This window comes from Schistocerca americana, chromosome 1 (assembly GCF_021461395.2).
Source record: "Schistocerca americana isolate TAMUIC-IGC-003095 chromosome 1, iqSchAmer2.1, whole genome shotgun sequence".
Taxonomy (NCBI): domain Eukaryota; kingdom Metazoa; phylum Arthropoda; class Insecta; order Orthoptera; family Acrididae; genus Schistocerca; species Schistocerca americana.
The window spans coordinates 592197458-592222236 of record NC_060119.1 but is presented as its reverse complement, the minus strand read 5'-3'; the positions used below and the strand labels follow the sequence as shown (position 1 = coordinate 592222236).

Genomic DNA, 24779 nt, shown 5'->3' with positions numbered 1-24779 from the left:
TGCGTATTCAAATACCGAGGTACTACTGTGGCTGGCAATACCTATATAACACAATGTGAGTCTGGCACAGTTTCTCAATCAGTTAGTGCTGCTACAATGGCAGGTTGTCAAGATTTCAGTGAGTTTGAACATGGTTTTACAGTCGTCACATGAGCGATGAGACACAGCATCTCCAAGGTAGTGGTAAAGCGGTGATTTTCCCATACGACTATTTCAAGAGTGTATTGTGAATATCAGGACTCCAGTAAAACATCAAATCTCCAAAATCACTGCAGCCAGAAAAAGATCTTGCAAGAATGGGACCAATGATGACTGAAGAGAATCATTCAGTATGACAGAAGTGCAACCCTTCCACAAATTGCAGCACATTTCAATGCTGGACCATCGACAACTGTCAGCACAAGAACCATTCAATGAAACACCATCAATATGGGCTTTCTGAACTGAAGGGCCACTCATGTATCCTTGATGACTGCACGACACAAAGCTTTCCATCTCACCTGGGCCCGTCAACACTGACATTGGACTGTTCATGACTGGAAACACTTTGCCTAGTGGTATAAGTCTTGTTTCAAATTGTATCGAGCGGATGAACATGTACTGGTATGGACACAGCCTCATGAATCTATGGACCATGCATGTCACCAGGGGACTGTTCAAGCTGGTGGAGGCTCTCAATGGTGTAGGGCATGTGCAGTTGGAGCGATATGGGACCCCTGATATGACTAGATATGACTCTAACAAATGACATGTACATAAACACTGTGTCTGGTCACCTGCATCCATTCATGTCCATTGTGCATTTCAATGGACTTGGGGAATTCCAGGAGGACAGTGCAACACCATAAACATCTAGAACTGCTACAAAGTGACTCCAAGAACACTCTTCCGAGTTTACACACTTCCGCTGGCAACCATTCTCCCCAGACATGAACAATATTGAGCATATCTGGGATGCCTTGCAATGTGCTATTCAGAAGAGATCTCCACCCTCTCATACTCTTATGGATTTATGGGCAGCCCTGCAGGATTCATGGTGTCAGTCCCTCCAGCACTACTTCAGACATTTGTGAAGTCCATGTCACATCATGTTGCAGCACTTCTGCATGCTCATGGGGGCCCTACACAATATTAGGCAGGTGTACCAGTTTCTTTGGCAAGGTTCTCAGCCTGAAAGCTCATACACTCAAAAATTTGTCTCTTTCTGCCTCTGAATAAATTTTAACTTGATATTTAGAGGGTGCTTTCTGCTTTTAATTTTAAATCTGTTTCTCAAAAAAAAGCTTTTGGGAATAAAATTCCCATTTGTTAAAAGCAATTTCATTTTGATTTCATCAGTTACTCCCTAGAAACAACTTCCATGCTCATATAGTGTGATTAAATGTGTTAATGTTCTTAATGAATCGCTAGTAAATAAAGTAAATTCTTAAGAAAAGGTTTTGAACCATAATAAGAGGTACAATGGGATGTATCCTCTGCCATGCAACTCACGGTGGTTTGCTGAGTATAGATGAAGATGTAGATGTAGATTTAATCTGTAAACTGAGATGTATTTTGCCTGGTATTAAAACAAGACTGATGGTCGTGTAAAACTTGACGTGGAGAAAGTAATCTGCACCTTAATATTACTTCAATGTACATATCTCCAAGCAACAACCTAACTATGTCTCATGGGAAGAAGAACCTGTCATCTAGACAAACAGCCAAACAACAATTTCAATGAACACAAAGCTAAACACAAATAATAAACTTTGATTATTGCACCTGCACATGATGATACTGACATGTAATTATTATGGAAATACATGCAAAGTTAGTAGTTTGCAAAGTTGGCTAATTTCTTTACTACAGTGATTATTGTAGTCAACTGAGCAAGGAGAGGTTAGAACTTGGGTGTCTATGCGCAGGGTAAAAATAAATGTAGATATGTACTGAAGTGACGGAATGTATGTTGCAGGAAATTAAGGAAAATGGAAGTACTGTTAATGGATGATAATTATGATGAACAATAAAGGAAATGGCTAAACCAACAATGACATCTTTTTATCTTTGCCATTTGGGTTCATGGAAGTGTTTATGCATGTTTTTGGACACATTTGGGAAAATATTTGATATCACATTTGGTTTTTTACTATTTGCTGTCAGCACTTGAACAGAATGGTTATGTAAAACTGAATCATAAATGTTTATTTTGCATTAAGTATGTAGTACTTTATCCTAAGGTCATGTTAACTAACATTTTTATCTCACATCAGTCATGTTATTGAGGAGAATGTTATTTTTAGAAAGAGAGGATTGAGTTTCAGACCACATAGGTAGAATATTATACCATTATTATTGTTGTTATTGATATTATTATTAATTTGAAAATTATGTCATATGATGGAAGTCAGGAAAGCTATTAACAGATAGTGACATGCAGATGCACAAGATTAGATTAGATTTACTTTCATTCCAATTAATCCGTAGTGAGGAGGTCCTCCAGGATGTAGAACATGTCAGAAAAACAATAATACATAGCAAATATTTACAACTGAAACAAATAACCTAATGTACCTTTTACAACACTCATTTACTGGGATTGCATTAATGCACTGAATTTAAAATTTAAAAAAATGTTTTATTTATTTATAAGGCAATAAACATATATAATATAACTACTACAATACTTATTTACAATGAACACATTACTGCACTGAAATGGTGCAGAAGTTAGATAAGAGAGAGAGAGAGAGAGAGAGAGAGAGAGAGAGAGAGAGAGAAATCAGTTGGTTCTACAGAGTAATTCATCAATGGAGTAGAAGGAGTTGGCCACCGATAAATCTTTAGGCTTCTCTTAAACTGAATTTCATTGATTGTTAAGCTTTTTATGGCTGCTGGAAAGTTATTGGAAATGTGTGTCCTGAATAATGCACATCTTTTTGTACAAGAGTAAGTGGCTTTAAATCCTTGTGAAGATTATTCTTAGTTCTAGTATTGATTCCATGAACTGAGCTGTTGGTTTCAAAATGTGATATATTTTAATGACAAATTCATTAAGGAATAAATATATTGGGAATCAGTAGTTAGTATCCCTAGTTCCCTAAACAGGCGTCTGCAGGATGTTCTTGTGTTCACACAACATATAACTCTTATTGCACGTTTTTGTGCCCAGAAAACTTTAGCTTGGCTTGACGAATTACCCTAAAAATATTCCCATATGACATTATGGAGTGAAAGTAAGCATATTATGCAAGCTTTTTCATTTCTATATCTCCTATGTCTGACAGAACTCGCATTGCAAATAGAGATTTGTTTAGACGCTTCAGCAGTTCTGTGGTGTGCTCCTCCCAGTTGAATTTATTATCAAGTTGTAATCCCAAGAATTTAACACTGTCCACTTCTTCTATCTGCTTGTTATCATATGTTAGGCATATACTTGTGGGACACCCCTTACAAGTTCAGAACTGCATGTAGTGTGTTTTTTCAAAGTTTAGTGACAAACAATTGGCTAGGAACCAGTGATTAATGTCCACAAATATTTTATTAGCCAATCTTTCTAAGACTACATTTGATTTTATATTTATTGCAATGTTTGTATTATTGGCAAACAAAACAAACTTGGCATCTGGTAATGTTACTGATGAAAGGTCATTGATATACACTCCTGGAAATTGAAATAAGAACACCGTGAATTCATTGTCCCAGGAAGGGGAAACTTTATTGACACATTCCTGGGGTCAGATACATCACATGATCACACTGACAGAACCACAGGCACATAGACACAGGCAACAGAGCATGCACAATGTTGGCACTAGTACAGTGTATATCCACCTTTCGCAGCAATGCAGGCTGCTATTCTCCCATGGAGACGATCGTAGAGATGCTGGATGTAGTCCTGTGGAACGGCTTGCCATGCCATTTCCACCTGGTGCCTCAGTTGGACCAGCGTTCGTGCTGGACGTGCAGACCGCGTGAGACGACGCTTCATCCAGTCCCAAACATGCTCAATGGGGGACAGATCCGGAGATCTTGCTGGCCAGGGTAGTTGACTTACACCTTCTGGAGCACGTTGGGTGGCACGGGATACATGCGGACGTGCATTGTCCTGTTGGAACAGCAAGTTCCCTTGCCGGTCTAGGAATGGTAGAACGATGGGTTCGATGACGGTTTGGATGTACCGTGCACTATTCAGTGTCCCCTCGACGATCACCAGTGGTGTACGGCCAGTGTAGGAGATCGCTCCCCACACCATGATGCTGGGTGTTGGCCCTGTGTGCCTCGGTCGTATGCAGTCCTGATTGTGGCGCTTACCTGCACGGTGCCAAACACGCATACAATCATCATTGGCACCAAGGCAGAAGCGACTCTCATCGCTGAAGACGACACGTCTCCATTCGTCCCTCCATTCACGCCTGTCGCGACACCACTGGAGGCGGGCTGCACGATGTTGGGGCGTGAGCGGAAGACGGCCTAACGGTGTGCGGGACCGTTGCCCAGCTTCATGGAGACGGTCGCGAATGGTCCTCGCCGATACCCCAGGAGCAACAGTGTCCCTAATTTGCTGGGAAGTGGCGGTGCGGTCCCCTACGGCACTGCGTAGGATCCTACGGTCTTGGCGTGCATCCGTGCGTCGCTGCGGTCCGGTCCCAGGTCGACGGGCACGTGCACCTTCCGCCGACCACTGGCGACAACATCGATGTACTGTGGAGACCTCACGCCCCACGTGTTGAGCAATTCGGCGGTACGTCCACCCGGCCTCCCGCATGCTCACTATACGCCCTCGCTCAAAGTCCGTCAACTGCACATACGGTTCACGTCCACGATGTCGCGGCATGCTACCAGTGTTAAAGACTGCGATGGAGCTCCGTATGCCACGGCAAACTGGCTGACACTGACGGCGGCGGTGCACAAATGCTGCGCAGCTAGCGCCATTCGACGGCCAACACCGCGGTTCCTGGTGTGTCCGCTGTGCCGTGCGTGTGATCATTGCTTGTACAGCCCTCTCGCAGTGTCCGGAGCAAGTATGGTGGGTCTGACACACCGGTGTCAATGTGTTCTTTTTTCCATTTCCAGGAGTGTACACAAGAAAAGTATGGGCCCTAAGATGGAACCTTGTGGGACCCCACATGTGATTAGCTCCCAGCTGGATGATGCCTGATAGTTTAATACATGTCTCTTTCCTAATAACACCCTTTGTTTCCTGCCAGAGATATAAGATTTGAACCATTTTGCAGCATTTACTGTTACACTATAACATTCTAATGTACTTAAAATGACATTGTAATTTGCACAGTCAAATGCCTTTGACAGGTCACAAAATATACCAGTTGCTGCAATTTTTTGTCTAATGAATTAAGTACATTTTCTCTGTAAGTGTAGATAGCCTTCTCAATATCAGAACCCTCCAGAAATCTGAATTGGGACTTTGACAGTATGTTATTTGTGATAGGATGCTTATAAAGCCAAAAATTTCTAAAATTTTTGAGAATGTTGGCAAAAGTGAAATTGAACAGAAATTTGACAACTATTTCTTTAACTCCCTTCTTAAATAGTGGCTTAACCATATGTCAACCATTCAGGAAATACTCCAGCGATAAACGACTGGGTACAAAGATAGCTTAATATGTTACTCAACTCAGAGTCACATTCTTTAATTAACTTTGTTGGTATTTCATCATACCCACTAGACGTTTCTGATTTTAAAGATTTTATGATGGACATTACTTCTGGCTGTGCTCTTGGTGGAGGCTAGTCTTGCCATGGCCTTGATACAGCTCGGCCCATAGCCCTAATTTTCACTTGCTGTGTGGTTGAAATCAAGTATTATTACAATGATTTTAAAATGAATAAAATAGAATGCTTGCTAAAAACACCATTTAATACACAAGATAAGGTATAAATCAAGTGGTTAGATGCACATCAATCAATTACAAAATTACACACACACATGCACAAACACACACAAGAACTGTTGAGTTCACTTCTGTATGTACAGGATGTATGAATCATCCGATTTGCCTTGGCTATACATCTGAAACCAATAAACATATACAACGAATTTTGTATTTGGATAAAAAGGAAACTCAAAAAATTTTTTCACACCTTTTCATAGGTGTTCAATATGCCCCCCTTGAGATGCACGACATACACCAGTGCAGTATTCAAATTGTTTCCCCGCTGCAGTGAGCCTGTCTTGAGTTACAGTTTCCACAGCTGCTGTTATGCTATTTCTCAGTTCAGTCACTGTTATTGGTAATGAAGGCACATAAACAGAGTCTTTTATAAACCCCACAAGAAATAATAACATACAGTCATGTCCGGTGACCTTGGAGGCTTGTGATTTAAGGCTGAGGCATTTGGTCCAGTGCGACCAATCCATCGTTCAGTAGTCCTTTGGTTTAAAAAATTCCCACACTTCCAGATGCCAGTGTGGCAGTGTACCATCCTGTTGGCAAATGATTTCATTCGAATCAGTCTCCAATTATGGGAAAAGGAAGTTCTCAAACATATAGAGATATGTGCTTCCTGTAACAGTGTTCTCAGCAAAGAAAAATGGACCATTACACCTTTTCCTGTGTAACTGCACAAAACACATTAAATTTTTGAGAGTCCCTCTCATGTTGTACAACTTCACTAGGTTGTTCCGTAGCCCATATTTTCACATTATGAGGGTTCACCTTTCCATTTAAATGGAATGTTGCCTTGTCACTAAACACTAAGCATGGAAGAAAACTGTCATACTCCATCTTACCAAGAACGAAACTACAGAACTCAACATGTTGTAGTTTGTTGCCTTCACGAAGAGCTTGCAGTAGCCGAATATTGTATGGTTTCATGTGTAAACATTGACACAACACATGCCAGATGGACACTGAAGGCATGTTTAGCTGTCAATCAGCACGGCGGATAGATCTCTGTGGACTCCTTGTGAAAGTACGGTGGATGCATTCAGTGTCTGTGTCAGACACTCAGGGACGGCCCAGCAATTTGCTTTTACACAAACAACCTGTTTTTCAGAATTGTTCATGTCACTGTCTAATGCTCTGTGCTGTAGGAGGACCCACACCACACCTAGTACAAAAGTCACACTGAACAGTTATTACTCATCTGCACTGCGCAAAACATAGAACACAAAATGCTTTCTGTTGTACCAATGCCATTTTCACTAGAACTGAAGTGGGCACACACTGCTGCTACCTTGTGGGAACCATGTAAAACTCGAGAGTTTGCTCTTTCCAACAGTACACTGTTCATGCATGTATCTCAAAAAACATACTAGTTATGATTTCTTTAAATTGGATGATTTTTTAAACACCCTGCACTTCATTATTAGCTACAATATTTTGTGGATTAGACCTATATTTATAACTGTATAACAACCATATTTACTATTTTTCTAATGTTTTAAAGCATTATAGCATAAATGAAGTTTATATAACAAAAAATTCACAACAATTCCATTATACATTTTATTGACATTTTATCTGGGCCCATCATTTGCACTTACCTATATATAACTGATATCATCACCAGAAAAATTAGTGATGTTTTTCTGCAGCTGACATTACACTTATGTACAGGACAACCTTTGTGAAAAGGATTCACAATCACGTAAAGGACATTTTAGGAAACCAAGATGTGAAAAGGACTGATACATTATCAGTAATAAGGCAGTGTAATACCCGAGACATGGAAATGACTAAGTTTGTTTTATGTACTACCTTTTTATAAAGTGTTATCTGCTAATTATAAACTGTCGACACTCTCTTAAATGATTTAAATATGTTCCACTACATTTATGCCAAATATAAAGAACATTATAAATCCAATTAAAAAATTAATAAACTTCAACATAAATTGTATCATGTTTAGTATTATTTAAATAGTTGACTAACCATTTACTTATGCCATTTACAAATGTCTGGTTGTTTTACACAAATGTGTTTAAAATAATAGGGGAAAGGGGCCCAAAATGACATAGAAGGTCAAAACAACACTACGAAATCTGGAAGTTGAGAGGATGACAGAACTGCGTTTACTTGATTGCTAGTGGTGGTTACACTTTGCCCATAAACCGTTACTAGAAGAAAAAATGGCATTCATTACTCAACATTAAGGTTGTCTTTAGCACAGAAAGGGGTGCACAACACTGCAACAAAAATTTTTGACCACTTACCCAGCGACATAAAATGTCTAACTTACAGTAAGGTAAAATTTGAAAATAAATTGAAAAGTTTCTCCTTGACAACTCCTCCTATTCAGTAGAAGAATTTCTATGTTTGTAATGTGTAAAAGGTGGTGGGTAGGAATTGCTAAATCGATCTGTATATCTTGTTTTCATTTTGGGGGAAATAAATAATAATAATAATAATATGATGTTTAGAGTACAAACAGATGTACATATTAATTTGTAATATAAATTTAAAATGACTCATTCCATATCATGACAATTTATCATGCAAAATGATCCATGGAACATGAAAGTAACTAATGAACTAACTCTTTGCCTTCTTCCATTTGGTGAGGTGAGACACAAGAAACCATTTTTTAAAGTTAAAGACCCCAATATTACTGTTAAGAAACTTTTAAAATTGTGATGTGATTATTTGTGTGGTGTATTTTATATCAGAGAGATACCATGTAAAAATAAGACTTTAAATATGTAGCAATATTTTGACTGTGTGTTTGTTAGTTCGAGGTTATGACTAAAGATTAAGTTGGTGTTGAAGAGGGCAAAATGACACAGGACTATGTCATTTTTGCCCTGCTCCATCACACAGCTCATCGATTGCTGAAGTGCAGCATGTCTGTTCATAAAAAGCCTAATAGAAATTAGAACAGTAACTAGCAACAACAAATAACATTTTTTTACACAGAGTTAGAAGATTCCAAGTTCCTGGAAATAATTTGCTATAAATTTTGTATATTTTATGAATACACATTATAATTTGATAGGATTACAGCACTAACATTTAATTAAGCCGTAATATATATTTAAACTGTAATTTATCCTTACACTAACAATTTATTACCAGAAAAAGGAATAACTCTGCTAAAAGAAAAAGTGTGTCTTTTTGCCCCCCGGGTAACCCGAAATGAAAAGCTGATGACATTTTTGAAATAATTAATGCGTAGTGAAACTAACTATTTTATACTGAATTTTTTGTGGATATGCTACTCTAGAAACCTAAGTCAAATGGAAAATTGCATTTATATAATTTAACTGGCATACATGAACTGTTAAAAACAACTAACTTTTTAGTATGTCATTTTGGGAAACTTTCTCCTACTTAACCATCACTAATTTGATACACATCAGACATATTTCAGTTTTGAAAAGTCAGATGTCATTTGTATATTTGTTAAAAGCAACCTTGAACAGCTTTATTACCCCAGTGTCAGAATTTTGTTTGTATGTTCATGCTTACAAAATTCATAATGGGATACTGTAAAGAAACTGCTCAACATAACTCTGATATGCTACAATTTAAAGTATCAGTATCATAATCATAATCATAGTCATTTGTTTCCATAATTATTCAAAAAGATAAAATTGATAGAAAAATGCTTTTGTTTATTAAGTATTAATTGACCATATCTTTTTGGTTATGAAACATAGATAATATTGACTTTATATGTATATCTTAGTAAAATAACTTCATACACCTTTGTAAGTGTCATTGGGTTGTTGGAGTCTCTCTGACAAGCAGTGATGGAGTAAATTGACAGGTTGTCTGTTGTAGTTGCTCTATGGAGCCAGAACATTCAGTTTGTGAACTGAGATGATATAAATCTACAGTGTTTGTTACCTGGTGTTAAAACAAGATTGATTTCATTAAAAAGTTGATGTGAAGACAGTAATCTGCATCATAATATCATTTCAATGCACATATTTCCAAGTAACAACCCAACTATGTCTTGCAGGAAGCAGAATCTACCCTCTAGACAAATAGTTAAACAACAATTTCAACAGGCACAAAGTTAAGTAGAAATAATAAACTTTGATTATTGTACCTGCACTTGCTCATACTGATATGTACTTATTATGCAAATGCATGCAAAGTTACTAGTACTTCCAGAGATTCATTGGTCCTTTCCTGGGGTCCTTGTGAAGGAGGACAGCATCAACTACCGAAGACTGAACAAAATCACGAAGAAAGACAGTTATTCATTGTCATGCAAGGGAGGAGCAAAGTATTTTTCAACCACGGACATACAGATGACTACTGGTAAATCAAGGCTGATGAGGCTGCCTGAGAAAAGACTGCCTCCATAATCCTGATGACTTCCACCAGTTTAAAATTGCACTGTTTGGTCTATGTAATGCTCCTGCTGCTATCGAACATATGACAGGCAACCTGCTTTGACACCTTCAAAATATGGTGTGTCTTTGCTATCTGGATGACATCCTCATTTTTTCAAAGACATCTGAAGAACATCTATGTCTTCTGAAAATTGCACTGAAGTATTTTCAGACTGCAGGCCTCTGCCTCAATCTGAAAAAATGCCTCTTAGTTGCTCAAAAAATAAAAATCTTGAGAATGGAATTGAAGTCCATCACAGTCCAGAGAAAATAAGAGCTGTCACTGATTTTGTGGCTCGTTGGCACATTCGTGATGTGGGAAGGTTTCCCAGAAAGTGTTCATACTACCCTCAGTTCATTAAGGACTTCTGTACCAAAAGGAGACACTATCATCTTCTACAATCCTAGCATTGTGTGGCAAGAATTCCAAGACAGAGCTTCACACTGTCATTACCAGTTATGGAATAGGTGCAGATCTGGTGAAAATTCAGCGAGGTGCTGAAAAGGTGAAAACTTATGCTGTGAGAGCATTCTACAAGAGCGAGTCAAACAACTCTACAACTGAGAAATAGTGTCTTGCACTTGTTTGGGCCATCACCAAATTCTGGCCATATTTATTTGGCAAACAACCAAACTGTTGTGATGGACCACCTTTCTCTATGCTGGTTGACTAGTCTGAAGGATCCATCGGGTAAATTTGTGAGATTGGCACTGAAGCTCCTGTAGTATGATGTCAAAGTGATATACAAAAGTAGATGCAAACAGAAAGATGCTAACTGCCTTTCAAGAAATCCTTTGGTGGAACAAAGCAGTGTGAATGAAATCACAGTTATTGCTCCATTACCTAACATTGCTGTGGAAGAGAGGGAAGATTCAGCACTGCTAAAACCCATAGATCCCTTGAAGAATGGGGACATGTCCAAAGGAGAATTCCAATTACTAAACAAAGCACTGTATAAGATGAACTATGATCCAATGGACCAGTAATGGTTGCTCAGCATCCCAGCAAATCTAAGTCAGCTATCCTGAAGTATTTTCATGAGACTCCAACATTTGGTCATCTGGGATTCTTGAATCAGACAAAGGTGTCACTGGCCAGATCTCTACCAATCCATTAGACACCATGTGAGCTACCGTAAGGAGTGCTAATGATGGAATAAGGTGCTGTTATTACCTCCAGGGTATATGGTACCAAACCTGCAGGTGCATCATGCCACTGAATTAGAATTGACTATTGTGTAGGTTACCAAAGTTGACAAACAAGAACTATGGGTAATAGTATGCACTGCCTACCTTACTGCTGAAGCTCCAGAAATTGCAAAGTTCCTTGTAGAATCATGAAGCACCCTGAGTAGCACTTTCTGATCATGGAAAAATGGTCCAATCAAAACTACTATCGGAGACAATTTCAATTTGTACATTATCCACAGTATGACAATATCTACCATTCACGTACAAATGGCCACACTGAACAATAAAATATTGGCAGATATGCTCCTGAAGTACATTAAAGTCAAAAAGAGAGATTGGGATACAATACTGCCTGACATGATATTCGCACACAACACAGTGAAACAAGACACTGCAGTTGTCACACCATTCTTCCTGCTTCACAGTTGTGAGGCCAAAATGACAATGGATACATTGTTACCATTTGAGTTGGACAATATCCAGGAGGACAACTGGAAAGACCTTATCACCAGGATCTTACAAGCAATACAGATGACTCACATACTGGTCTTAGAGACCCAGGAAGAAAGACTGAGAGTGCAATAGCACCAAGCACTGGTCAGTGAGATTACTCCAAGATAATTTTTACACCTGTACAAAAAGTAGGACTATTGTATCAGAAAAATTACTGCAACATTACTTTGTGCTGAACTTTATTATTCATTGCCTGTTGGACATCAATAAATAGTTGAGAAATGTTCCCCTTCACCAAGAAGACAAAAGTGCAAAATGTCCTCCATATGAAGCCCTACTATCTTCCAGAGGCACAGACTGGTGATGGGAGGTTCAAGAAAACTGAAGACCTGATCAATGATTGCGAAGCTTCGACTGGAGGGGCTACCTTTAACCCTCACTGTAGTGGAGAGGATGTGACAATGTCACCAGGACAGGTGATCTGCCAGTACTGCCATACAGAGGACCATTGACATGATCTAGATCCTGGGTTCTGTACTCAGCTCAAATGATGTCTTCTGATAAAGTAGATCACTGTTCCTCCAGGAGAGGGAATAATGCAGTGAACTTTGGTGCATAGAGTGTGGTGTACTGACTAGCATTGCTGGCTGCATGCTGAGGTCACTGATTCAAACACTACCACCAGCAATTATTTGCTATTTAACATTTATCATTTTTGGAAGGATCTTGAAATATATTATGTTTGTATAGATGTAATATTTAATGTTTCTACAAATATCAGCATTCTGGAATATTTTATGATTGTGCAAATAACTGCACTCACCATCCAGCAGATCAGGTCTATTTTGGCTGAACACTGGTATCAGTAATAAATGTGCTTTCAGTTCTAAGAGTTACAATTCACTGACAACCTTGGCTTTGAATTTGGACTTGATTTTTGTTTTGACATGAAAATATACAACTCTGTACACATGCATACAATAATTGTTGATTGTTACATAAAATCATTGAAAATGATTTTGGAAAAGATTAATGCACGAAGATTATCAATTAACTTGATTTAAAGAAATGACCCGTACCAATAATTAATATGATTTTGGCACTCAAACTCTTTCAAGCTGCCTTTCAATGAACAAAAGAAAATTTTTTTCACACAGATTATTTTATTTTTTCTCAAAACATTTGCTTTTAAATTTTTGCATTTGTTGTAACCAGTTCTGGACACATTTTTTTCCACTCTAATGTTGGTTCCTCAAAAAAAATGGTGTTGAAAAGGTTTGATAGCTCCTTGAGGTGATGAAAATCACTATTCAAGCAGTTTTTGTTCAACAGAAGGTAATAAAAACAAGTAATTAAGTTATAAGTTATGTAAAAATTGGCAATGAGACATTAATTATAAGTTTTTCACCACAAGTAAGTGATTTCTTGAGGTGCAGAGAGTCATCTGTCACTGCCAAGATGAAAAATGATGCAAATGCTTTTATATGTTTTCATTGATTTCATTGAGGATCTGTGGCAAACTGGTGTATACAATGCAACACTTACTGTTCTTTTAGACTCTAAATAAATGCTCTTGGCACATCCAATATAATCAGAGAAACAAAGGATCATTTTCTTAGGCACTGTATTAACAATGAGTATCATAAATCAATGCATACAAATCCATATTTACATGTCAATAGCTGCTATCACCCTTCAAATGGTTCAAATGGCTCTGAGCACTACAGGACTCAACTGCTGTGGTCATTAGTCCCCTGGAACTGAGAACTACTTAAACCTAACTAACCTAAGGACATCACACACATCCATGCCCGAGGCAGGATTCAAACCTGCGACCGTAGCAGCAGCAAGGCTCCGGACTGGAGCGCCTAGAACCACACGGCCACCGCGGCCGGCCACCCTTCACAGATCGTAGGTGCCCTTCAGACCTTTGTGTACAAAGAACACTGTATATCCAATAATGACAATTTGCAAGGAAAGCTCACATACTTTAATAGCATTTTTAAAGTAAATGGATATTCTCATCAACAAACTCACAGAGCATTCAATATGAACCCTAAAATTCAAGTGTGTGATCTGGAAGAAGAGTATTTTTGCATTATGCAGGTGATCTTTCCTCAAAGATAAGCCATGTTCTAGAGAAACACCATATTAAGGTGATCTTCAGCTGTTTGAAGGATGATTTACTGTTTCATAAGGCTGATATGTATCAGATTCCTCGCAGAAATTGAAATAAATCATATACAAGTCAGAAAACATGCACCATTCATGAGAGATGATCCCAGTGATGTGAAGATTTTAACAGCCACCTCCTCCTTTTGGTATTATACTTTCAAGGAAGCCATAGAAATTAGACTGACCAATAACTTAGTAAATAGAGATAATGGTTTTAATTTAGATAAGACACACAATCCAGCTCTTGGTGTAACTACATTGACAGAAGTTATCAAGATGTTACCATCCCTGAATACATATCAAAAAGTGCATCAAATGTCTGAATGTGTTCACCAAAAGTGTACCTATTTGCTGCCAACCAGCATCTGTGACCCACATGTGCAGTACATTCGTGGTGTAGCATATAAGGCCACATTTGGCAACTTGTCATCAGTCTTGTGACCCACTCTGCGGATGGATGGATAGTGCACAGTCAAAATATCAATTGGAGAAGTAGTATTTATATGGTTGCATGCCTAAAATTTAATGGACTGGCAGTTCTTTGTTGCCTAGTTTCTGTGTCATATGAATATATCCAAGTTTTCTCTCCTGTGATGAGGTGTACAGACTTTTCAATTCATCAGTCAAGCTTTTGAATATTTCCTTCCAGCAGAGGTTCGAGTCCTCCCTCGGGCATGGGCATGGGTGTGTGTGCGTGTGCGCGCGCACATGCGCGTGCATGCGTGTGTGTGTGTGTGTGTGTGTGTGTGTGTGTGTGTGTGTGTGTGTGTGTGTGTGTGTTTGTCCTTAGGATAATTTAAGTTAAGTAGTGTGTAAGCTTAGTGACTGATGACCTTAGCAGTTAAGTCCCATAAGATTTCACACACATTTGTACAATATTTCCTTACATCTGTGGACATGAGCCTATTACTGAACTTCATGAAATTGTTAGGACCTCACTGGGATGAGATCTTTTCACAGCAGGATGTTGATGCCAAGTAAAATGTACTGTACTAAGCACTAGCACAACAAAATTTAAAAAATAGAAAACAGTTGTAAATAATCTTTTCTGAAACTGACTGATTGTCAAAAGTCAAACAAATAATTCTATGAAAATCTTGACATGTAATTGTCATTTCCATAACAAGGCTTCAAATGGTCACTGCAAGCAAAGTACTGTGTCAGTTTCTGACCTACCACTGTTTTAACACTAATAAATGACATATTTTAAAAACAGTAATGTTAAGTCAGAAAAAGTCCATCTAATCTAGTGGTCATGCGTAAAAGCTTAAAATGTGACCCTCACATAATTATATTTTATTTTCCTGCTTACTGATGATGTCTATCTGAACACATCTCATGCGAAATACTTTTCATCATCAATGATCTGAGACACTATACTATTACAAACAGAAAACACTGTGTTTTTACTTACAAAATCACCAAAAATAGTTCCATCACTGATAACTTCATAGTATCTCAACTTGGCCATTGCTTCATCTTACTAGGGTTTTCCAGCTGCTACGCACCATTGCACAACACTATCAGTGAGCAAACAGTTTAAACCAAACCATCCAATAGTTAATGTAGAATACTATAATGTTATTATCACAGTGTTTATGCCAGGTAGTGATCCAGCGACTGTGCCATTGAGCATATGGTGTGATTTTATTTATGTAAGAATTTACTTGAATATATTTTCTGTTTGCGGGATACAACATAATTATATTAATGATTATAATGAAATAAAACCTTGCTTGTAATAAAAAATACCTGCATATTTATTTATAGGGTGGAGGATAAAAAGAAATTAAAAAATGCCAGAATATTCTATGTCCAGAAGGCATCATAAATTTTCCACTGAAGTAAATTAGAAGATTGATAGTAATTATTACTCAATAATACTAAATCTACTTTGTTTCACTACACTTAAGTTTTCTCTCCTCATGGAATAATTTTACTAAAACCTCATATGTTTTTAACATGTGTAGTCTTCTCTGTATATTTGTCACTAGAAATAGCTAAAATTTAAAAATTTTCAAATGGGCTATTAAGGTGAATAATTTACCTTGTATGTATAACCACCACATCTGAATAACAAATGAACCTCTTTCACCCTCAAAAAATATATGCTTATCCTCCCAATTAAGGCAGTCAGCATCTTGCAAAACATACAATGACAGAAGGCGACAGTGTAAGTCCAGGAGACGTTCAGCTAATGCCTCAGACATATCATGATAACGCCTGTAGCTGTTATGAAGAGTAACCCTGTATAAGAAAATAAGAAACAGTATGAGCAAATAAAGTTGTAGTGAATACTACAGCAAGACATGGTTTCAGGTTGTGTACTATATCTTTGTATATGTCACCTATTCCTGTTCTGGGTGGAATGAATCAAAGCAAACAATGTAATTAGAACAAAACCTACATGCTGCAAACAATATTAGGGCATTCTGCACATTTTTATGGCTGCCATAAAGGCTGCTGTCATCAGCAGAGATAATATCAAGTTATGATATGAGGAAAATATGCTGACCGTGGAATGTTACCTTTTTGTGAGTCCAAACACACTGGAAATCTTTCTCATGATGATTTTGCAACATTTTTATAATATTGCTGTGGCTCTATCAAGTTAGAGCCCTTAATATCCTGTTGTGTTATGTCTATTTCAAACAAGAAGCAATCTGCATGTTTTGCCTTACTTGCATTTCATAAAATTTCAGTGATTAATTAATCAAAAACCTATGCTTTCTAAAGAGGCACTATAACCCCAGACTAAGTTAAGAAATAGCCCTGACAATAATCACAGAAACAAAAAAAAAACATCACAAGACTGTCTTTAAATGTGGTTTTTATCTTGTCCTCAGACATTCTGCATGGACGTTATGTCAACTTTGAATTAACTTTTAATTTCTTGGCTGTGCATTTCGTTGTATTCCTGAAAATTTGGATCATAAATTTTTGAAAAGAAATTTTGATAGTCAGCTAATTTAGCTTTGGAAGTAAGCCTATGGACATGAATTGCATAACTATTATATACCTAATAAGTTTCTTGTTGTCAAATGTAATTATGAGAATACTAATAAAAAATGAAAAGGATAGATTCTTCCCAACACGTACAGGAGGCACTGAGTCACAGACAGGTACAATGTAAAACACTGCAAAAATATTTACAATTCAAGAACCACTAACATATTAAAGTTCCTTAAAATAAGTCATATTCTGGTGAAATAATTTAATTGGATAGATTAAAAGTCTACTCGCCAAGTGGCAGCAGAAAACACACATAAAAGGTGGCTGTAATTGGCAAGCTTTCAGAGCCAGTGGCTCCTTCTTCAGTCATAATGGTTGAAAGGGAAGGAAGTGGGGTGAAGGAAAAAGGACTGAAGAGGTCTAGGAAAAGGGGGAAATTTCAGGAAAGTCACCCACAACCATGGGCCAGCGGAGACTTACCGCACAGGATGAGAAATGCGGCAAGTCTCCCTTGCCCCCGTGGGTCTGGGCAACTTTCCTGAAATCTACCCCTTTTCCTAGACCTCTCCAGTGCTTTTCCTTCACCCCTCTTCCTTCCCCTTCTGCCTGAAGAAGGAACCACTGGCTCCAAAAGCTTGCCAATTACAACCGCCTTTTACGTGTGTATTCTGCCACTGCTTGGTCAGTAGATTTTTTATCTGTCCAATTAATTATTTTGTCAATAATTGATTGTTTTCATTGTCATATTCTGGTGAAACACACATGACTACAGATTCTCTTAATGTCAATTATATGTGTCACTAAGAAATAACTACTTTAATTTGTAAATATTTTGGAAAACAACACTGGACTCGAAGGAAAATTTTTCAGCTTTTATATTGAATGTAACTGTCAAAGTGGTACATTATTTCAATGTCAAACTGAAACACCACTATCACCAGGTGATCTGATGTACTGAAGTGCTGTGCCACTGTTCACTCCACTACAATTCCTGCTGAGCACATCAATCATCTGATGATGGTATCTTGGTATGATATTGATTCATTAAGCCACTTTGATATTCACATCCAATGCAATACCCTGAAAATGTCAAACAGAGAAGGCTTTAGTCTTAGACAGTGGGCCTACAGGATTCATGTCAATCTAGAATCAATAAGAATTAATAGAGGTTCAAATGGTTCACTTCTGTGATATCAACTGTTCACAATTGTTAATAAAATGTTATAACTGTGGAGAATCTCACTGAAGTTAGAAGGAACATTCATGATGCAAGAAAAGCAGAGTAAACTTCAATTTAATCAGAACTGAAAGAGACATGATGAAAAGAGAGCTAGATATTAAATTTACCTTAACAGAGCTATAGAAAACAAATAAACTGGGAACCAAAGTGAGGGTTTTGGAAATGTGTTAGCATAAGCACCTTGTGAACAAATGGCTCTACATCCAATAACAACACACAGAATGTGATTGTGACTATTCAGAGAAATCGATTTCAAAAGCTTTTTCTTTGTGAAATTTCAGCCATTGTACCTTCAGCCAGTTGATTTTGTCACTGTCCATACATATCTTCTTCTTAATAGTTATATCTTTGAAAGGCTAAGCATTTAAAATTGTCTTCCTGCAGATGAGTGGCTTGAAATTTGCTTCCTTTCTTCTTTGCCGCCCCAATAATTCTAATAAGACTTTCAGCATCAAAAATATATTGTTCTTTCTTCATCGCATTACCTATACATGAGAAATCCTGGTCACGGGCCATGAAAGAGAGTCCTGGTACAAAAAATTTCAGCTCAATTGTCTCAACACTAATATCTGGATTCATGACAATACACAGCAACATAAGAGACAGATCAAAATTTCGATTCTGTCCCCCACACGTATCACTATAGCAGATAAATTTCTGTACATGCAAGGGAAGATTTTTCACATAATACAAAATACATGAAGCAATTTTTTGTGATCCTCTACCTGCCTGTGCCTCTGTCCAGAAATACATGGAAGCTTTGTCTTCCACTTGATTGTGGGAACAGAAATTAAAGCAGCTTAGCTGCCTTAGATAGTATATCTCAGAAACTGGGAGTTTAGGCAATGAAAGAACACTCTGCAAATCAAATGCTATAACAAACATCTCAGGATCAGATCTGGCCAGTTCTACATCTTCCTTCATTTGGGACCTAGCCCAGTTCAGCTCTTTGAAGGTGTAATTGATGTGACAGTTCCAGCATTTTCTTTTCATTTTCATCAGTTGAAGCAGCTATTTCTGTTTTCTTAATTTCACAACTTTTGCACATATCAGAATGCAGTGGATGGAATGAAAGATTGAAATCTGGGGTAAATACCTGACTACAAAGAGATTCCTTTACTGGGATGTAATCTCTTTCTTTATATCAATCCAAATACAAACGATACATTTTGGCAATGTTCAGTTCGGGATTAAGGTATTCTTGATTTGGATTGTCCTTTCTGAAACTAAACTTCTTGTAATTGCCAGCAACATGTCCATCTTCTTTACATTTCATTTCCACAAATCAGGATTCCTTGTTCTCTTTCTACACTTTTTTCGAATAGTAGGAGGGTCACATCCAGATCAGCAATTTCATCTCCTTCAATGATGGAAACTGTTGTTTTAGTTGATGTACTTGGCACTTGTCTGTCATTTCCAGGATCTGTGGGAGTAGGGTTACCTCTTTTACTTTTATGTATCATTTGTGGGTGCTGACACAGCAGATGCTTGTAGTGTTGCTGTTTCAGCACTGGTTTGTCTTCCCACATTTCTCTTTTTAAGCTTCTTTATGGGGGTTCCATAATCAGAGTCATCTTCGTATGAAGAAGCATCTGGAACATATTCTTGATCAGAACCAGAATCTCCCAGATTTTCATTACTAAATGAATCCATAGTGAGTTACATCAATTTTGCACTCAATTAATTTCAAAGTAGTTGTCTACAAGTTACACCACAAATGTTTTACTCCTGAATGTTACCTGAAAGAAGTATAAAAATGATAGGAAGTGTAATGACATAACAAAAAACACAAAAATATTTTAAAAAATGGATATTTGTGGGTAACACTGTTTCTGCACCAAACCCCTCAACTGTGACTCCACAGGACCAACTTCACAACATCAAACACTTGCTTCAGAAGCTGGCAGCAAAAGGATCAAACTCTCGGCTAGTGGACTCAAACCAATAATGCAGGAAAAGATAGACTGCTACTTACCATAATGAAGACAAATTAAGTTGCAGACAGAATTAAAAGACACTTACACAAAGCTTTCAGCCACAGCCTGCATCAGCAAAAGAGAAACAAATACCATTTGTAGACACAAGCAAGCACACTCTCACACACATGACCGCCAGCTCCCCCACCCACTCACTACTATCCCTTCCTGTTCCCCTCCCCCTCCACATTGCTGCTGCTATCCCATGTGATAGTTGCAAACTGGCCTGCACTGATGGGGTTGGTGGTCATGTGTGCGTAAGGTGTGCTTGCTCATGTGTATGAAAGATGTGTGTTTCTCTGTTTCTCTTTTGTTGATGAAGGCTGTGACCAAAAGCTTTGTGTGTCTTTTAATTTAGCCTGTCTGCAACTTAACGTGTCTTCTTTATGGTAAGTAGCAATCAATCTTTCCCTACATTGTTGATATCCCTACATGGAGTTTCCATTGTTTGGACTTAAACCAGTGGAAGATTGTGTCACGGTAATTAACAACATGCAGTTATCCATGAATGTAAAAGACCTACAAGTGTTTCCATATAAGATTAAATATCATGGCCACTTCATAACAACACTGGTTGAACTCTCTTACCAAGTGAACCAGCCACAATGCTAAAGAATGCATTTCAAATGATCAAAAGTTAACAAGCCCTCCAGGAAGATTGAATTAAACAGCCACCATGCTCAACAACATACTACCCATGATCTGCTACTGTTGGTAATGACTGATGCATTCCCTCATGGTCCTGTCCCATAACCACCATATTCCACATGCATCTATTATCTTACCCATCTCCAAGCAAAACTAATCTCAAACTAAATTGGAGACCCACACTATCGTCTATGTAGTCCAAAAATTTCAGTTATTTTTTATGGACAGAAATTTTTATCTTGTCATGGACCAATAGCCATAGCTTACCATCTTAGGCCTCAAACATCACTCACCAATCAAAATGCCCAACACTTCCAGCAAAGTATTCGTCTTATTTTCATTGTTTTATACACTATTGGTCAGTGGAGTTACATGCTAACAGGGATGCTCTGTCCCAGTTCCCCAACCCATCTTTTAACCAACAGAAATTGGTATGTTTCCAGCTCAATTCAGATCTGGGTTTGACCATTTCAGCTTTACCACTGAACATCATGATGTCATGGCCACCACCTGCAAGGGCCACACATTAATGCCATCTCACTCACTTTGCACAACACAGATGGCCAGAGACAACTGTTTATACCATTTCCCACACCTAATGGTCACATGGAAATCAGCTTTATCTAAGCCAAGAGTTTCCATTGCAGCCCTCAGGAGGGTCACTGTCACATTCTGATTCCTCCTTCCCTTTGGCTGTGAGAGCAACACCTCCTGCACAGTGCACACTGGGTTGTGACCCGGAAGAAAGGCTGAGCACACAGTACACATTCTGTACCAGTATTGGTTCACATATCATGTACTTCTTCCATCAATGTTCTGCCTGTCAGGCCTGTCAAGCTGCACCTCCCCAACAGTTCTCTGCCTGGCCTGACACTGTACAGTCCTGGGAGTATATCCACTTAGATTTCACTGTCCCATTTTTTGGCTCCATCTGATTTGTTGTGGATTTATTCCTTTTCTCATGTCCCTTTTGTCTTCCACATGTCCCTGGTCACTTCTGTCACTATCATCATGGCCATGGAAAATATCTTTGCCCTTGAAGGCATCCCACACACTTTGGTTTCCCATGGTTGAATAGTTTTGTCTCCATAACAGGTTTCAACACCTTCATACTGCACCCTTTCACCTGACCCTTTACAATTGTGTGGAACACTTTATCCACCCTTTCAAGAGCCATCTCCACAAGTAAATGATATCCAACACTGCATCTAGTTTTCTGGCATCTTACAGGAGTACTCTATTGAAGACAAAGCCCAGTGGAGTGGCTTCATGCCCACCTCCATCACACCCATGCTGAGTCTTTGACAAGAGCAGTTTTCACCAAAACACCACCTTTCCCTGTGAGCACCCCAGAATGCAGCCATGAGTTCAGGTGTCACCCACCCTGGATCTATATGAGGATCTCCAACCATCATGGGTCTGTAATGTACGAGGTGTGGCTGTAAAATAATGTGACTGACGCTGCCACAGAGGAATTCCACATGCGTCAAAGACCAATGAGCAGTAACTATGAAGTTTGAAGCCTTCTCAGTCAAATGGGGCATCACTGCTGTCTACAGACAAATCAGTTGGCCGTGGCCTTTGTTTGTGTGAGAGCTGTTATTTTGTTTTTCCAGAAAAATAATTGTCATAAGAATAAATGCTTACTTTGGGGACATACCACAGTGTGTGCTAATAAGTTTCTAGCAAAATACAGCATCACAGTGTTAGACCACCCAACCTTTTGCTGACCTAGCACCATACGACTTTCTCTATTCCCAAAGGTCAAATGTGCAAGGAACAAGATTTTAGTCTGTTGAGGCAGAGAAAAAAAAGCAAGATGCATCATCAAGGAGCTCACAGATGAAGACTTCCAGTACCGTTTCCCTGAATAGAAAATTCAGATGGAGCATTGTAGGGATAGAGAAGGGGAGTATATTGAGGGTAATAACTAAATCTGTACGTTTCTGAAATAAAACTTTTCACAGCAACAGTTATGTTATTTTAGAGCCACATTTTGCATATTGTGGCCTCCACGCATGGCTCCTGCAGCATCAATCAAAATCAGCTTTGTCTCCACCATGCTGGTCAGCAGCTCCCTGTTTCTCCATCTCATGGCAGACCCACTGGTCCCATGGCAGCTCATGCGACTTCCATTGAGATTAATCCTGCCCCAGACTTCTGCAACAATCTGCCTCTGGAAGCAAGATGTCTGACAGACAGCAGAAGCGTTTCCAATGTAGAAGAAACTTGTCTCTCCTTACACATCATACAGGAATTCTTGAACAGTATAACAGTTGTCACTTATAACCATTCACAATTTTGAAATCTTTTGTCAGTTGTTGAATTCCACATTGCGATGTTTACCACAAATATGATTTATGGAGCACAGAACACTACCTGCCTTTCTCCTGCAGCTAGTACCAGAGAAGCTAATCTTACTTCTGTTACATTTCTTAAATGTTATCTGTTTGATAATGACCCAAATGAATACTGTTCTATTCTTTTTATATTCTGTCCCCTCCCCTTTTTTTAAAGATATGTTAGTACTATTTGTAAGCAGTTTCCATTTTTAAAGCACAGCTAGGCTATGTTTCATGGCGTTCCTGATAACGACATTCATATACTCATATTTTAACACAATAATAAAACAATTTTGATGAAACACTGATCTCAAATCCAACAAACATATAAATATTATGGCTGTGCAATACATAAAATATTATCCTTCGTTGTCCCTGGAAATCAAATAACAGATTGAGATTTATCCTAAGGGAATAATATTACTGTTGCTGAAAACTACAAACTTGAATAAAATAAAATTGAAGACATTTACACTCAATTGAAATTAATTTACAAATAAATAACAAGGTCTTCTATATCTCCAAGATATAGAGTAAAAATAAAAATGTTAGAATTAGTTAACTTAAGTATTTCTATACATTAATACTGACTTGTCATCTGATTTTGGAGATCCCGTTTCCTCTGCTCTTTTTTTAAGTTGCTCATTATAGCACCATAAGCAGTTTTTTATGACTGCTGAAGCACCAAGTGTTCCTGTAAGTACAGTAAGGTCAGCGTGGTCAAGTGCTTCTTGACTTAGTGTGTGTAGGTGTTCAAGCATTTGCCCAGCTGAGCTAGTTACAACTGACAGAAATTCTTGTGGGCTGGAAGTGGTTGCAACACCACCACATCCACGGTCATCTTCATTGTTGCCATTATCTTCTGAGACTACATTTCCAAGAAGACCTGATGGTCGTTGATAGGCAGCAACATAGGCCTCTTCCCACCAGATGATCAATTTTACTGCAGCAAAAGATGAGTAATGAGGAAAATCCAATAAACCTCCAACTACTCCAGGACACAAATTCTCTTGAAGTACTGTCTGATGATCTTGATAATACGCTAAATCTCGTTGAAGAAGAATTCGAACTCGGTCCATAAGATTCCCATCTTCCATAATCTCCATAGCTGACTTTTATGAGTAGCAAATCACGTACATGAGCTGTGCAGAAAGGATAATATGCATCAGACTTTGATGCCTGTGTATTAGTTGTATAATAATAATAATAATAATAATAATAATAATAATAAGGCATAATTTTTTATTATTAGTGTTATTATTATTAATTGGCTTGCTCATTTTTGCATTTTATTTACGACATGATGATAACTGGCCAATAATCTACTGGTAAGTTAACTATGTTCTCCCACAACCTATTATACAAGTATTGCGCTCTGAATTGGAATGCAAGTTAGAAAACTAAGCTTCTTGTTTGTAAGTTTACTTATTGTTCAACACTTTCTCCATACCTTGAGCAATTATCTTCTATTGTCACAATATTTGTATTCCATCCATGATTTTCTAATGTCTTAC

The 24779-nt window shown here is 38.1% G+C and overlaps 1 protein-coding gene across 2 annotated transcripts in view; it reads right to left on the bottom strand.

Annotated features, from left to right (window-relative positions):
* The window catches only part of LOC124606776 (uncharacterized protein KIAA0825 homolog), a 176325-nt gene extending 151922 nt beyond the window's left edge, over nucleotides 1–24403 (bottom strand). For both annotated transcript variants that reach the window (XM_047138835.1, XM_047138844.1), the window contains exons 1-2: nucleotides 23857–24403; nucleotides 16155–16354 (exon numbers count right to left, since the gene is read on the bottom strand). In XM_047138835.1, the coding sequence (XP_046994791.1) occupies nucleotides 16155–16354; nucleotides 23857–24371 (715 nt within the window). In that variant the 5' untranslated portion in view covers nucleotides 24372–24403. The remainder of the gene's footprint in view (nucleotides 1–16154; nucleotides 16355–23856) is intronic.
* Nucleotides 24404–24779: the final 376 nt, after the last annotated feature.